This window comes from Astatotilapia calliptera, chromosome 3, assembly GCF_900246225.1.
Source record: "Astatotilapia calliptera chromosome 3, fAstCal1.2, whole genome shotgun sequence".
Taxonomy (NCBI): domain Eukaryota; kingdom Metazoa; phylum Chordata; class Actinopteri; order Cichliformes; family Cichlidae; genus Astatotilapia; species Astatotilapia calliptera.
In genome coordinates, this window is record NC_039304.1 from 34,920,570 (window position 1) to 34,937,695 (window position 17,126).

Here is a 17,126-nt window from a genome sequence, read left to right on the forward strand (position 1 = left end):
AGAGCCTCCCACTTCTTTCTTTCAAAGTTGAAGCCAGTTTTCAGCTTTAAACCAGGAAAGCAGGCATCATGCTACCAAAATCTTTATTTTGTCAACAGCATAATGCTGCAACAACTGAAAATGGGCCTCTATAGACATGCAATTAAAAATCATTAATAATTATGTTAACCATAAACATCCATTTGCAACATTTCTAAACAATTAAATGTGATTTTGTCTTTCAAAAACAATGCATCTAAGAGGGCCGCGGACTTGGAAGTGCTGTTGTTCATGTTTGTTTTATAAGTGTGTGCGCTCAGTTTGTAGTGGCTGAGTATACATGTAACACTGTATTTACTCTATGATCTGTGTATTTATACTTCTGAACAAACACACGTCCAGCCTTCAAGCTCATCTTTTGAAGAATAAGTGTTTAGACTGCAGAACCCTGATGTCTGAGTCCGAGTATCTGCTTTGAATAAGACAGTAGACTCCATACTTTGGTCTACATAAACACAGAATCTCTTGAGAAAGTCTCACTTATCAAAACATGTGAAGAAGAAATTAGAAATCAAGAGCAAGCGGACTGGTGCTAGGAATGCATTCACATAGTCAAGCACCTGCAACGCATTAGAGATGAACTCAGGAAAAAAAATGCCTACAACTTGCTGCACAGAATCAGAACTGAATATTCATGAACACAAAGCTTGCACTTGTTTTTTCATGCACTGTCTTGGCTTCTTGATTACAAAACGTCATCTCAGCGAGCGCTTCGGCCTTGTCAACCACATTAAAAAAGATGAAACTGGAGACAAGGGGAGTGTGCGGTACATAAGAGGCACATTGAGTGCTAGACTGGCAGCAGCATGCGCTCAGTTGACACATAAGATATAACTATAGGTCAGATGTTCAGTGGGAGGGTCATCGTGGGTTAGATTCATGCAATACTGTTCTGTCATTGTAATGTGGGTGTTGTAAGCATGTGGGTATTTGGGATCCCACAAAAAGGAAAATGATTTCAAGGGATTCCCAACTCCCACTGACATTCCCTTTGATTGTTACAGCAAAAACACAACTGTGATAGCAACAAAAATAAAAATATAGTCGCAAGAGGTATATATTAGAACTCCAAATACATTTAAATCTGTTTCATAACAGCCCATTATTCATGAAATACCACTAGTAATGCCACTTGCTGCTACTAGATCCCTTGTTGTGTAATCAGGTTTCAGCGTCCCGTACAGCGTCCGAAAGCCTGGTTGTACAAGGCAGAAGCATAAAAAGGTCAAAATAATAGGAAGCAAACAATTAGAAACGTCTGAGGGAGGTTTGTCAAAACAGGAAGCGAGGCTCAACAAAAAGCAGGAGAGGAATTAAGAAAACGACCAGGACAAGATTAAGTGGAAGAGGAGGTGAAAATGAAGGGGGCAAAAGAAATGAGGGGAAAGGATACAAAAAAAATAAGACAGTGGTGCAGGAAATACAAAAAGGGAGGTGAAAAAGAGAAAAACACAGGTTAGCACAACACAGGAAATGGAGAGGCACGGCCAACGGTGACTTGAATCATAATCCTCCTGTTGAATTTCACAAGGAGCAGTTTTACCAGAGATCCAAGAGTTGGGCCCACCTCCCAAGCACTGCCTCACACCTCTAACAAGCTTAGGGTATTATTGTGCGTGCGTCATGTTCAGAGTTGAGAGCAGTGGAAAACGCAGAGTGATGGGCAAAAACAAAAAAAACAAAAACTGTGGGCAAAGTACTTTAGTAGAAACTAAAACAAAATGAACTGAAATGCAGCAACTACAATAACATGCTGCACAGATTCTAAGTTTGTGCTTGCACTTGCTGGGCATCCTTTAAGGTCATGCAAGAACAAAAGAAGAAAAAGCAAAGGAAACAAGAGCCAAGAGAAATTGCAACATATAAATGTATGCACAGGAAGGGACTAAATAATCTAATTTTCAAAGAGTAATTGGTGAGTAGACAGGAAATAAAGTCCAACTATCATACTTGTAAGCTTGCATCAACCCCAACCAGTCAGGGAGATGGCTGCCCCTCCCTGAGCCTGGTTCTGCTAGAGGGCTCTCCTTTTAAAACTGAGTTTTTCTTTCCCACTGTTGCCAAGGGCTTGTTCAGAGGGGGTGGTTTGATTGTTGGGGTCTTCTCTGCAGTACATTACACCTTACATTGTGAAGCGTCCTAGATAAATAAAATTGAATTCAATTAAACTGAATTAAGACATCAGGTCAATGAGTCATTAGAAAGTAGTACCACGTTAATAACAAAACAATTATAGATGGAATAAGTAATCTTGCTTTTTAACTCTTAGTTATCAGGTAGTATCTACGATCCACTTCACATTAAGGTGAAGAATATTTTTTCATGTTAAATATAAGTTCACTGTTTTTACTTACAGTGTTGTGCACACAAATCAATACATGCAAGAGCAGAAAGACAGGACACAAAGTGTGCCACTAAGCAGCTGATAAGAGGGTCGATGGGTGCTCTTGCAACGATTAGCACTACAGCTAAAGATCCAGCCCACAACCAAAACACTAAATCAATGAAGCAAATATGTGGTCATGTAAGCAGTCTCTTTATGGTTAAAAAGTACAAAGTAAAGGTGCGAATCCTTGCTGATGAGGATGTTCCTATTGCCATCCTCACATGAAGGAGGTAGGACTTAAATTAGTAGGAAAAAAAAAAAGAACAGAGAAGTTTGAGGGCAAATGAGGAAGCATTACGGAAAAGACAGAGGAGAGAGGAAGAGAGAGAGGAAAAGAAGTGGGGTCATCATGATGGCCAAAACAATCTAAAACCCATTACCCAGAGCACCCAGTGGGACCCCTCTACACCACCACCCTCCCCCACTTACAGTTCTCATGATGTCATACTACAGCGAGCCACCACACTCGCTTAAATAACAGCGCACAGCCTTGGTCAGACAGCCAGAGATAAGCGTGATGGATGTTTTTCACTTTTGAAAGTATTAGGAATAAATAACTCCACCTACTACATGCAAAAGAAAGGTGTCTTTTTAGAGAGTTAGACGAAATACAATGGCTCAGTTATTACTCCTATATCACATTATTGTTAGGGTACACTGGACACCAATGTTGCTTTTCTTACCTTGACACTTTTAGCAAGCCATCAACTGACAGGTGAAATTAAAAAGCTCTTCCAAAGTCCGCTGCTTTCTTTTCTTCCACATTCAAGCGAACACAAACACAGCAGAGAAGTTCAAATGCATGTTGATAGCACCATGCCGAGACTCTCCCTGTGTTCAGTGTTGCATAAGACATTCTACTTAATGAACTACACCAAAGCCTGTTGCTGTAACACTAATCAGACAGCAAGATCTGAGAGCAGTCCCCTACAGCCACAAGACAGAATGAAAAGATGCTTAAAGCTGAAAGGGAGTTTTCCCCACTCTTTCTCTAAGTATGGCAAGAACTTGTAGTAAGCAGTTTACTTACTGTAGCACAGAATAAGCTGATCTATTGAAGAGAAAGGAAAAGCACAGAGCTCCAATCCCTCTTAGTGTGTGTGCACACTTACAGAAGTGAGAGAGGAGGGCTTGACCGGCAGAGAGCATGAGAGAAACGAAGGAAGAGAGGGAGTGTAAGAGATCTCTGAAAAACTAACAGAGAAGGGAAAGAAGGGCGCGAGAAAGAAAGTAGGGAAAGAAACGAGACGGCGACTCAGATCTCTCCCTAAACAGAGAGGGTACCCCCATATTAGGTTAAGAGGCAACAAGCCCATCACAACCCAGCAACAAGAGGGAAGATTTTATCAGGGAGCACACTATAAACACACAGAAACACAGGCAACGCTGGTATACAAGGTTTCAATCGATCCTTCTCTAGGAGCCTGTCCAATGTGTAAACAATGTCTGACCGAACTTAAACGGGGCCTCTGTGTTTTCATTCAAAACAATTACACAGAACCTGTAATTAATCACTGAAGCCCCTCTTTCCTCAAGAGACAAAAAAGACCCCATAAGTCACTTAACTGGATCAAAAATGAGAAACCAAAGGTGCTTAGTTACGTTTAGGAATACAAGAAGATAACGTGTGGTTCCTGAACAAGATCGGGAAATTGATCTGAGCCTATTGTGAACGTTAAAGGTATTATACTGTAAATAAACAGTCTTAAGAAGAGTAAAACACAATCCAATTAACTACAGTCTTCTATTATTATTTTACTTTTAAACTAATTCATGGGAGGTGGTAGACTGTGCAAAGCTACAACTGATTACTGTTTGACCGTCAGCCTAAGATGAAAAAAATATCGCGTTAACAAAGATCACACGCTAACAGAGGTTACACCGGATGTGTTGTTAATAGGGAATGTGTGGTGTTGCTTATTAAAAAGCTTGATTGACTACATTTTTTTTCCAGCAACATTAAATGATCCTTGAAAAGCCAACGGCAGTAAACCTGTTGTCACCTTTAGAGCTTTATAATGGCTAAACAATATTCATGTGCCATAGCTTGGCTATTCAGGTGACGCTATGGGACCAATGAACCAATAGAAGCTGAGGTACAGCCACTTGACGCTTGCTATTAGCCTTGCTCTGGCGAGTGTTTCTATGCCAACCTCTAATTAAGGGACCAGTACTACAGCTTTTCGATTGAAGCCAGCACACACGTGGTAGCCCACAGCTCTTGCAGTTTATTACAAACAAACTCTGTATCATTATTACGTGTGCAAACACAATCTCTGCTTACACGTCAGAGACGGTCAACAGATGAATAAATAAAAGAGGCGAGTTAATGGCAGCCAAGTTTAAAACATTAGCAGAAGAATTCTTTGATTATAGTTACGTGGATAAGCAGAGGCAAACAAAATGTGCGGTGTGGGGATGATCGATTCATTAAACACGCGGCGACCGAGTTACTTGTGTTTTGGAGAAACACAAGTGGCTTTTGTGAGAGAAAATATCTGTTATGCTGAAGTGTTATCATAACCAGTAATAACAACTTACAACAGAAAAGAGGGGAAAGAAAGAAAAAAGAACATGCTACCACACGTTAAGGTGTTTGAATTTGCTTAAAAACTACAGCCTGGGCTCTTTTGTGCCATAATCGAGGGAATCGGAGCGTACCCTCCGGTGTGGACACACATAATCGGAACAGTCACAGGTCTAACAGAATACAGTGTGTCCTATTGCGTGCGCCTAATCAAGTGGAAAAATGAATCTGCTTCATGCGCAGCTGACATCAAAGTGGTCTTCAGAACAAAGCAAACAGCTGGCCTGCCCTCGGTCTTTGCTTTGATCAATACGCAGTTAATGAGTCTAGTCTCCTAAGCCAGTAATGAGGGGTCAGATTCATGTATCATACAACATCTACTGCGTTAATTGCCTTTAGAAGACATGTTATTGGATCAATATTAATTAAGGCGATAATATACTGCAGTCTGTCATTGACAGACTGCAAATTTTTCAGCCACTGAGCAGAGACGCCAGCCATCCCCACACTGGAGTCCTTATTACAAAATATAGATTATATTAAGACACAGTCTGAAAAGATAAATATTGAAAATGACAACGTACTGTTTATATAAAAAGCATGCTGCCATCTGGTGGATAAGCATGTAAACCATTACAAAAAACAACTGTCCAGAATAAAACAATAATTTATAACTTCCAGTATATGACTTCTAGTTGGGTACAATGAGTCTGTTTAACAGGTTATTCTGAGCTTTACAGAACGTGACAAACATCATTCATTCTGACATTTTGAAGGCAAGGCAGTAATTGGTAATAATGTAATAGCCTAATAATAGTTTCAATTCTTCTTCTATGGCAAGACTTTTGAAAAAGCAAAGAAAAAAAAAAAAGTTTTTGATGTTTCCAAAACTGTGACATTGCCGACTTTTTTACCTGACCAACAGCCTTCATCTCAAAGTAAGTCTACTTAGAAAGGCACAGATTTACTAAAGTGTGCAGATCCTTCTCTTACACGAGCACACTCGCAAACGCACAGACCCACACGCCAAACGGAGATCAAAGAGCATCAGTAAGTTGAGATTGTATGCCAGGAATTTCTGATTTCTCATGAAACATTAATCAAGACTCAAGGTTCAGCAGCCCTAGATGCTCACATACCAAAAATATTCAGCAATCCAAATTCATCTGCACAATAAAACATTTTATCCTCCACTAGGTGGCACCAGAGGCCTATTTATACGGCTATGCTCTGTCCCAGTTCAACCAGCTCTCTCTCTCTCTTTATCACAGCAGTTGTCATCATATTTTTTATATTAAAAAAAGAGGGGAGGGCATATGAGCAAAGCACTTTTATGCAATGCTTTTTCAATCCAGATCAAGGCTTAAGGACTACATGGCTACTGCTCATTACCTCTTAAGTTGTCGTCTATATTTTAAACAGCACTTGATGAACCTCATGCTGGCTGCCAGATTTGATTGTGTTTGTGTATGGGGGCTCCCAAAACTACTCAGATATGCCTTATCAGTTTAGTCAATGGTGTTCAATTTGAAATTACACCAAAAGAAACTTTATTTTGTTAAATCTCACTGCCTTTGGTGATGCATTTAAGTGCTGCTATGCAAAAGCAAAAGATGCAATTAAAAGCATCACTCGACAGCATCCTGCGAAGCTTAAGGGTTTAATTTTAGCTAAATCCCCTCTGGTTGACCTGTTAAGTTATGAGCTAAAGCGTTAGGAAGGGGAGGTGGCTGGCTATTTTTTGCAGCAATTGTGTTATTCTTTGAGTTTCAACAATAACACAATAACAAAAGCACTACCCACAACTGCTTCAGGCTCTCACTTTATCTGTTTTTTGGAGAAATATTTGCTAGTTCATTTGCCTGCAAATGTCTTGCGAAAAAACTGCTAGAGGTTTGTGTGGCTTGTTTGGCCCAGTGATTATATCACGAGAGAAGTATGGAAATACTGTAACACATACAGAGGGTAATAACACATAGAGGGTAATAAACTGGCCAAAACGAGCAAAATTCTAAGTATTTTTATTAGCTTCAACACTATATTGTGGTTTTCATCTAACGAGTGACACATATAGGCTTTGAGTTCATCTAGACTTTTATACAGTTGTTTTTGTGCGTTGTATCTTGCAACACAGTGAAAGTGTCCCTGCAGGAACGCTTTCCTAACTCTGAAGATGTGCAGTTTTCCTACATTTTCACAGAGGTGTGAAAGGCCTGAACTAACATCTAACAAATGCACGCATTCTTAACCAAGCAAAGTGAAAGCACACACACGCCATTTTGACATCCTTGTGTCACTCCAGAAGACCAGCAGGTAAAATTTGTTTCAACAAATACAATCAGAGCTCCCACATGTGCTCCAGTGCAACGGATTTAAATATATGTAGAATTAAAAAAAAAAAAAAAAAAGGAAAAATCTGAGAATGGAGTTTTGCCACGTGTTAACACCTGAGCGGCCACATTGTTTTGAGATACTGTCACAAAACAGTACACCTTACAAAGGCATGCAAGACACCTACTGTCCTACCCCTTTTTGTCTGTTTCCAGCACTTTGACTCACCAAGAGTGTCAACACACACACACACACACACACACACACACACACACACACACTAATCTCTGGCTAAGCTACAACACCCAGCTGGGCCAGAAAGTGGCCTGCTAGGCACATTCCTTTGTAGTGGCACAGCACACACAGAGAACACAAGAGGGATAGACACAAGGTTAAATGAGTGTGACATACATTGTGTAAGACGATGTGTGTGTTCCTGTAGGGTTGGTATGTGATTTTTTTTTTAACTTCAAAATCAAGAATGAAAAGACTATTGTCTCAAAGCAATATTTTTAGACAACACAAACACACTAGCCACCTCATTAGTAGTGGGTCGGAACTCCTTTTGCCTTCATTCCATATCCCAAAGGTGCTCTGTTGGATTGAGGTCTGGTGACTGTGGAGGCCACCTAAGGGCAGTGAACTCACTGTCATGTTAAAGAAACCAGTTTGAGATGATCTGAGTTTTGTGGTGCGTTATCCTTCTGAAGCAGCCATCAGAAAATGGGTACACTTTGGCATGAGCAGGGTCAGGTATGCTATGGAATTTAAATGTTGCTTAATCGGTACTGAGGAGCTTCTCACGCTTTCATTTTGTTTACGCCACATTCTGATCCTACCACCGAATGTTGCAGTTAAAGTCAAGTCTCTTTAGAGTCAAGCAAAGTTTTTGGTACTCGCTTCGGTCTTCTGCTGCTGTAGCCCATCTGCTTCAACATTTGACAAGTTGTACATTCAAACATGCTCTTCTGCGTACCTAGGTTGTAACAAGTGGTTGTTTGTCTTGTTGCTGCCTTCCAATTACCTCAAAGCAGTCTGACCTTTGACATCAACAAGGCGTTTTCGCCAAAAGAACTCCTACATACTCGATATTATCTCTTTTTCTGAATATTATTCCAAAGAGCCTCTTCCCTTTAAAAAGAACTTGGCAGGAAGACTCAACTTTCCAAATTTGCATCTGATGAGATTTCTGGATCAGTTTCTGCTGTACAGACAGGACCACAGACAGAGCAGTAGAGATATGTGGCCATAAAGTTTTTCAAAAACCAAACAAAGCACTGACACCATATACAAACTGTGAAACACAGTGATGGGAAGGGTGATGAAGTCCTCTGTGTATCAAAGTATGCAAGTATGTATGTATGTATCCATCCATTTCACTTATCCAGTTCAAGGTTGTGGATCGCTGCAGCCTATCTTAGCTGCCATAGTGTCTGTCTGACAGATAAAACTTGGCACAAATTGGGTTATGCAACAGGACAATGACCTCAAGCATATCAACAACACTACAACAGAATGGCTGAAAAAGAGAAGTATCAAGATGCTGCAACGTCCCAGTCAAAATCCAGACCTCAAACAGACTTAAACAATGTGGCAGGACCATAATGTGATTACACAACTGTAAATAGGTGTGTGTGTGTGTGTGTGTGTGTGTGTGTGTGTGTGTGTGTGTGTGTGTGTGTGTGTGCGCGCGCGCGTGTGCGCGCACGCACGTGTATGTATGAAATATATGTAACTAAATTCTACTCCTTGCTGATTAGGTGTACAAATAACAACAGCATGTTTCCTGCACTAAGCAGTCAAGACACAATGTTTCATAACTGCTGTTTATCCTGTAAATATACATGTGGCATGCTCAGGCAAATTTTACAGCCTGGCATCATCTAGATTTTTTTCTCTTTACTTTCATCATGGAAAAAAAATTTTTTCCAGCTGTTGATTAAATAAATAAATGAGTAAATATAAAGTGTGTGGGCTTGAAAAATTAAACAAGGTATACATGTGGACTAGCTCCCTCTGTGAATTTGACTGCAACTCCATTTACTTTTACCTTTTTATTAACCTTAACCTATTTAGATTAATAGATTACTATGTTTGTTCACAGGTATCACCATCTCACACTGCAAGCCAGAGATTCTGACATCCATTCAAAATGATCCTTGCAAAGTGAAAGTTTTTCACATATACAGCACTTTTTTTTTGTTTTTTTCTATTATAAATGTACCATTCTGTGCAAATATGCATAGAATGAAAGAAAACAATACCAGGTCTCTGACCCTAAGGATAAAATGAACCAGTCTATTTACAGAAACAATTATCGGAGAAAAAAAAAAAAAATCAACGCAAGCTGAGCTTATGTCAACATCTGTCATTAAACAGAGGTCTAAAACCGGATATTTTCTGGACGTTTTAAGCGAGCACTAATTGGTAACCAAGATGTAGAGACATATACAGAAGTAATTATCCGAGCTCTCACATAAGCCATCTTTCACATGGATATTTAACTAGTAAAGGTTTAAAGGGAACACGGCACTCAACAGAGCAAACATGAAGAAGTTTAACAGGAGCTGCCATATGCCAAAGGCTGCACTCTTATTGCACGGGTCAGCGCAGTTATATTTGCACACCAGAAATAATCAGCTGTAATTTAGCACTGCAAGTCAGCCTGACATTAGCCACAGCCTTGAGGATGGTTATCAAATTTGTTCCAGAGATGTAATGAAAAGAAAAAAAATGTTCACTCATATACGGAGCACTCAGACTTGCTTTGAGACAAGGTTCATTTTTTTATACAAAAAAAAAAAAAAAAAAGTTAGGTAGAATGCAAAAAAACTAACTGCACAGACTGAGATTAAACTTTTAGCATAAACATGTTACACATTAACTTCTTCAGTCTGGGGAGTACTGAGGGCTATCTTCAGGTTCATACTTTCTTTTCAAACTGAATGTAAATTGAATGAAACTGAAGCGTGTGTGTATAGTTCTTATTACCACCAATGACAAAAGGAGAGAAAAACAGGGAAAATGGTGTAATGAGAGCTGAGGTCACTCTATTAATCGACCCACGCAGGAAATGACATGCGTGTTCAAGGATTGTTGTTTTTGTGAATCAAACTTGACTGCAACCGATTTTGGTAGACCGCCTTTTAAACTGAGCTTTCTTAGCAACTGCAACAGCTACAACAATGCGCACACAGTACAAGGAGCCAGGATGGATGTGACACCTTGTGTGTTTTAAAATCTAAGTATTTTATATGTTTGAGTCTGAACAATTGTGAGCTGCTGTGCGTTTGTGTATTTTTACAGTGTTTTAACTTTACAGCCCAAAAAATGTCAAGGCCAAACCAAGTATTGAAAAAACAAAAGCAAATTATTATTCCTACGGTTTATTGGAAGTGAATTCTCTGCCAAATATTTATTAGAGAAGGGGTGTCAAACATAAGGCCTGGGGGCCAGAATTGGCCTGGCAAAGACTCCAATCTGGTCCACTGGACAGTTTTGGAAAATATGAAGGAGGGGATACATTTTTGGACTTTTAACTTTATTTTTATAGGTTTTTCAGCTTTTCCTGCTGATAAAGACCTCACTCACAGACATCCATACCAAACCAGAGTAATTAAGCAATAGATAAACAACTTAATGACAGAAAGGTTCCCATTTTCTACTGTATACTGTGAAAAAATTCAGTTAAAATTTTATTTTTTTATAAATATGGGACAGTGTGGGCAGTGAGCTACCAGAACTTGATCGTAATTTTACATTTGGTATATAGAAAAACTGAGACATGCTGTTGAAATTGCACTACTTCATCCTATATTAAGATATTTCGGGGATTAAATGTGTAGTTAAATCTCTTAAAATTGACTGAAAGTGCAGTTTCACTCGTCTGATCTATTTAAGATCAAAGTGGGCTGTATGTGGCCCTAGTAGCCAGATATTTTGTATTTTTAGCACCCGATTTAACAAAAAAAAAAATATAGATATATGTTAAAAGCAGAAAAATGAAGGAGTTAAAGAGCAGATCTATGAGTCAGTTCACTTGTTGAGACACTCAAGATGTTTGAAGAGTAATAGTTTCTAAAAATCAATTCTTCCTTTTCTTTCAGCTGCTCCCTTAAGAGATTGCTACAGCAGATTATCTGTCTCCATCTCCCCCACTCTCTCTAACATCCTCCTCAGTCACACCAACCCTCTCCAGTTCCTCCTTCACTGCATATCCATGAATCTTCTCTGTGGTCTGTGTGGCAGCTCTATCTTCAACATCTTTTGTGCAATATATTCGCTACCCCTCTGCACACGTCCAAACCGTCACCCTTGCCTCTCTAACTTTGCACTAAACCTGAACTGTCTCTCTGAAATACTAATTTTTAACCCTGGTCACTCCCAATGAAGATTTCGGCATCTACAGCTCGGCCTTCTGTCTTTTTGTCAGAGCCACTGTGTTCAAATCATACATCATAGCAGGTCTCAGCCTTCCCTTTCACTCTTGCCACTATCCTTATGTCACAAATCACCCCGGACACTCTTCTCCACCCATTCCACCCTGCCTGCTCTCTCTTCATTATCGCTCTTGTGCACTGTCTGTCGCTTTGGATGACTGACCCCAGGTAATAATGTGGGATCCAAAGAAAAGGAAATAACCATGAAAAAGAAAGTTTGAAATCTAAACTTTAATCTGCTGTAAATAGCCAATGCTTAAAATGCTCTAAACATTAGTTATTTTCATAGGCTAGAGCATTTCAAAGCCTTCTGTTGGCTGCGTCAACAGTAAACACCTGAAAATAATCTGCTTCCTTGACAAAATTCTGTCACCACATGTAAGACTCCAGTGTGTGTGCTGCTAACAGTGAGGTGAAACTACTTAATTCACTTTGAAGAAGTCTTTGAGCACATTATGGACTTCTGTATAATGTTGCACCTATGATTTACAGCCCTGACTTGTTCTTCAGCAAACCATAAAGTGAGGCTCATTGATATTCTCATAGAGTTACATGTTTTTCTATTAAACTGCTTATCCACATGGGGTTGCAGCTAGAAGGGGGTCAAGGGGTGGACTTTAATCCAGCTGATGTTGGGAGAGATGTTGAGCACACACTATAGTGTTAAAGGTTGTTCTCCAAACCAAAATCATGGAAAAAAATATTACTTTTTAGAGATGCAGCATAAAAAGGGAACGTGACTAACAACACATCACATTATCATGATTACATAAGTGAGCTGATTACATTTTAATGACAGCCTCCTGTTAGCAGCTGATCCATGGTACTGAATTTAAAGATGCCTTGTTCAGCAAGGATCAGTGACAGCAGTTTTTGATAGACAGCACAAGGCATTTAAAATCTATTTTCCCACCACAGATATTCCTGGAAATGGAAACATATTGGCTGTAGATCTACTTATGACAAGACACACTGAGGAAATAGGAAAGCACAGAACATCCCCAGAGAGAACAATGTATTCATGCTCCTAAAAACTACTTGCATCCTCAGTAATGGGTAGAAGATATATTTATAAGCATCCATCTCCCAGCCCTATAACCACTTAGCCCATACAGCTCATGTTAAAGGTTTTTAATGGTCACTTACCACTTTTCCTGACATCATTGCAATTTAATAAAGGGACTCAGCAGGGCTCTAATTGGTAGACTCCACAAAGGCAAACATAAAATGTTTCCTTCAGAGACCATTTGATCCTCATGCCAGGTACGTGTATGAGTGCTTTCACTCGCATAACATACTGAGACACTCCCCTTCCCCTTATGTTACACTTCCCTGATACTTTTGGCAATTTCATTTCCAAAGACTGAATCACGGAGAGCATGAACACAGTTCAACAGGAAGATTGCCAATTATAGTTAAACTCTGATCAGGATTTTTGCATTTTATAAAGAAATTGGGATGCGGAGGAACCTTTTTTGAAAAATAAAGGTGCAAAACCACTAGACATAGTAGCTGCAGTATGATCCTAAAGAGCTCCGTTTGGTTTTGAGGGCTGTATTTAGGCAAGTGCACAAATGCAGATGTCAGAAAAGCAAACTCTGAGCAGAGAAATAATAGTTTAAGATCTTAAATATTTTATAACATATATGTACAGCTTGTACTGCAAGTAGTTTAGGCCACAGTTTATAGTCATGACAATGCATAGTTTGCTTAGGCTCATTAATTACAGCACATAAAAACATTCAGGTTCACAGCTTTGTCTTGGGTTAATAGCTGTTTTGACTTCCTCTTCCCACCACCACCATGAGGTTTCTCACTTTTCTTCCATAGTAAATTTTCCTCTTTTTCCACTGTTAAAGTTTCATCTTCTCCTTCTCTTTCTCTCCAACCCAACTCTCCTTTACTCTCTTTCGCTGCCCTGCTCCTGTCCCTCCTTCACATAATCCTGTGTTCTTTGGCTTGCTTGATTAGCTGAGGCAATAAACACACGAACCCACAGGATACCTCCAGAAAACTCCTCAACATGATTACTGCAGAGTCAGGAGGAACACCACATGCAGGAGGCCCACGCGCTATAAAGTCTGATTTGCTTAGAGGTGTGTTTGTGTGCACGGGGGCTTGGCACCATAGCGGACCGTAAATGTTTGAGGGTTTGCGTCAACAAATTTGTGCGAATCTTGTTAAAAATTATGCAATCACTTAAAATGCCCGTAACATTATGACCGGCTACCTGAAAGAAACACACTGTTGTATAATAAAAAGCCTGTTGTGACTATCTGCTGTGTATCAGCCAGTAAGTAAGCAGAAAATTCATGATTTGGGGATCCTTGCATCTATGTCTCGCTGTATAATTTGGTAAATGGATGCGTTCCTTCTCTAATTCTTTTATGATCTTGATGACAACTTATTCCTCGGTGCTTGGTGTTGTCAGAGTTTCTCTCTTGACCCTTCACTGGAGGAACTCAGCTGGTGTTTTGACAAGGGAACTGCTGGCAGCTCCCCAGTTTTCAATAGGCTCATTATTAAAGCAGCTCTCCGTAGACTACCTAAGCCATAATTCTGCAACCACAAAGGATTCATAAAAACTCTTTGGCAAAAGTCAGAAACCACGCTGCAGCACGCACATGAGTGGAACTATGTGTGTTTTAATGGCATCAGTGCATAAGCGCCCGCCACACGTGAGAAACTTTAGACAGTATTTGGCTCTGTTGAGGGAAAAAAAGGAAGGAAAAAAAATCTAAATTAGGCGCACACGTATAACAATGCACATTTCAAAATTCTATCGTAAAAATGTAACACATTAAAAAAAAAATTAAAAATCACATGCAGATACACACTCATGTTCCTGCACGGGCACGCCTGCAGCTTCAGGATCTGATTTGAATTAAGCGATCTAAATGGTGGCGAGAGTTCTGGTTATCACATTCATTAGATGCAAACTAAACCCCAGCCCCTAAAACCTTTCTTTTCCACTTAACTAGGAATCATAATATCTGAAGTGACACTGCTGAAATTCTGGCCATTCAGTCTTGTGCAATTTAGTGGTTGCACTGTATCGTTCAGTCTCCATGTGTTTCAAGTTTTTACAGGAAAAGGAGGAATAAGATAACAAAAAACAACAGGAAAGCATGTGTAATGCTGCTGATTCTCAGTCCCTACAAAATATGTGCACCTCTAAGGCTGGAAAGCATGGCTTATTTATCTACTGAAACTACTGCCAGCTAGTTTTCGCCGTTTTCCCTGCAAAGGTTGCTAAAGTTGAACAGCTCCTGCGAGAGGTTTTTATGTGTGTAAAACACTCTCTTGCTTGGAAACTTGATTTTTTTTTTAAAAAACAAAAAAACAGTAGTGTGTCCTGGATCGCTCTTTCGCTTTCTCTCTCTCTGTTGGGCTCAGTCTCCTTTCCTTCATCTTCCACCACTTTCTAACTGTCTCACCACGTCTTGCTCGCTCGCCCTCTCTCCAATTTCCATGCCTGTAACTTTAACGCAGATGCCAATCCTGCTCAGTCCATTTAAACTCACACACACACACACACACACACACACACACACACACACACACACACACACACACACACACACACACAGAAGGCTCAGTCATTCAGTCTGTCAGTAATAAGGGGAGCAGAACCAACAGAGAATAAATCATTTTTCCGCAGTAGGGGCCTACCCCGAACAAAAGAGCCAGTGTGTGCGCGCTTTGCCGTGTGTTTTAGAGTATGTCTCTGTTAGTCTATTTACATATTCCTTGAAAAAATCTTTCATCTTTCATATTTTGCAGGCAGCAATTTCAATGCAAACAGAAAAAAAAACAAACACCAAGAAACCAAGAACAATTTTTCCTCCGATGAAACAATCAATCATAAACACTCTTGTGCCACGACAGCTATTAAGTGTTAAGATTTGTTTTTTTTGTTTTATTCCCCACGGTAGCTGAGTTTGAAAAGCAAACCACACATAAACCCACAAAGCATAGATGCACCAGCATTGGTCCAGTGGATCAATGATGGAATAGATTTCTGCAGATTTATATGTAGGTTTATACTTTTAGCAAAATGTGGAGGGCTTGAATAAGATAGAGCTTTGCCATGTGGTCTCTGCTCTGTGCGAGTGAGGACCTGATCAGTCCCAGCGGTGCGAAAAGGCAGCAGTGCAGAGAACAAGACAAGAACAGACGTGCAAAAGCTGCCCGGGGTTTTGGGTGGCCTTCATGGTCCAGTTAATTAGCTTGCCTATGTGACAACAATATATTGGACACCAATATATCACGCTCTGCTACTAGAGACTGAACAGCACATTTGCTGAACGCGTAAAAAAAAAAAAGCAATCTTAATAACCCTAGGCTTAGACCAATTATTTAAAAGAACGGCTGGTAGCAAAGCTGTGTCTGAAATCCCTTTAGGGTGCACTGCTACAGTTATGTCTTAATGGAAGCATTTTAACAGTAGCGTGGGTGTGAAAGATAAACAACCCATGACAGGATAAATACAGAGCACTGTTGTCCTCGAACAGCTTTAACAGCAATGCCTTCTTCCATTATCTGCATGTATTCACTCTCTTACCTGATGTAGTTTAAGTCCAGCAAAGCGCAGCATCTCTTTGCATCTTCTGAAGTCTTCTCCCATGCCCCGCTTTACGGTTAGCCATGTATCCTCCTTACTGGGAGTCCAACATCTGTAGTGAACAACCATGGCCCAGACATCTTCTGAGATGAGTCCCGACGGCAGTGTCCTGACAATCGCTCTGGTGCCAGTACACACCGACTTGGTCACCTTATGGAAAAGAGAGGCAGTTGAGATTACTTCTAAAAAACACTGATTAATTAATTGATTAAAAATGATGATGTTAATCAATTTAAACACATGCCTTCTGATTATTCTTGCAGAACCGCCTCACCAGGACAGTTGAGCGCTCTTTACGATTCCGAATAAAATCATTATCCACATTATCCGAATGTGCTTCTACTTCTCCCTCATCACTGCTGTGATCCTGGCTGCAGTCCCTCGTCTCTTCTGTAGGTAACCTTTCATTGTGAACAGGGGTCGACAACATGGTTTCAAGAGAAGACCTTCGAAGGAAAAGTTTCTCCAAAGAGCATTTGTTAACCCAGGGCCTTCGGTTGAGCCTCTCTAAACTTGAGTACCCATCTTTGAGGCAGTGCAGATGGATGTGGCCGTTTTGGTGACGCTTGCGGTGGACGGGAAGAGGAGAACTAGATGGAGATGATGTCAAAGAGCTCGGTTCGCTTGAGGAACTGCCCTGGGATGAGAGGTAGGGCGATGTCTAGAAGCATATAACAAGAGAACAAAACACAGCAGTGTCTTGAGTGAGCTATTACATGGAGTAAAGCTTTACATTTATGGGACAGTGAGGGTTGCTTTGCTTATCTTAAAAATGCTATA

The 17,126-nt window shown here is 40.1% G+C and overlaps 1 protein-coding gene across 8 annotated transcripts in view; it reads right to left on the reverse strand.

Annotated features, from left to right (window-relative positions):
- The window catches only part of plce1 (phospholipase C, epsilon 1), a 78,908-nt gene that overhangs the window by 47,869 nt on the left and 13,913 nt on the right, over nt 1-17,126 (reverse strand). For all 8 annotated transcript variants that reach the window (XM_026163075.1, XM_026163072.1, XM_026163074.1 and 5 more), the window contains 2 exons: nt 16,591-17,007; nt 16,287-16,496 (listed from right to left, as the gene is read on the reverse strand). In XM_026163075.1, coding sequence (XP_026018860.1) covers nt 16,287-16,496; nt 16,591-17,007 — 627 coding nt within the window. The remainder of the gene's footprint in view (nt 1-16,286; nt 16,497-16,590; nt 17,008-17,126) is intronic.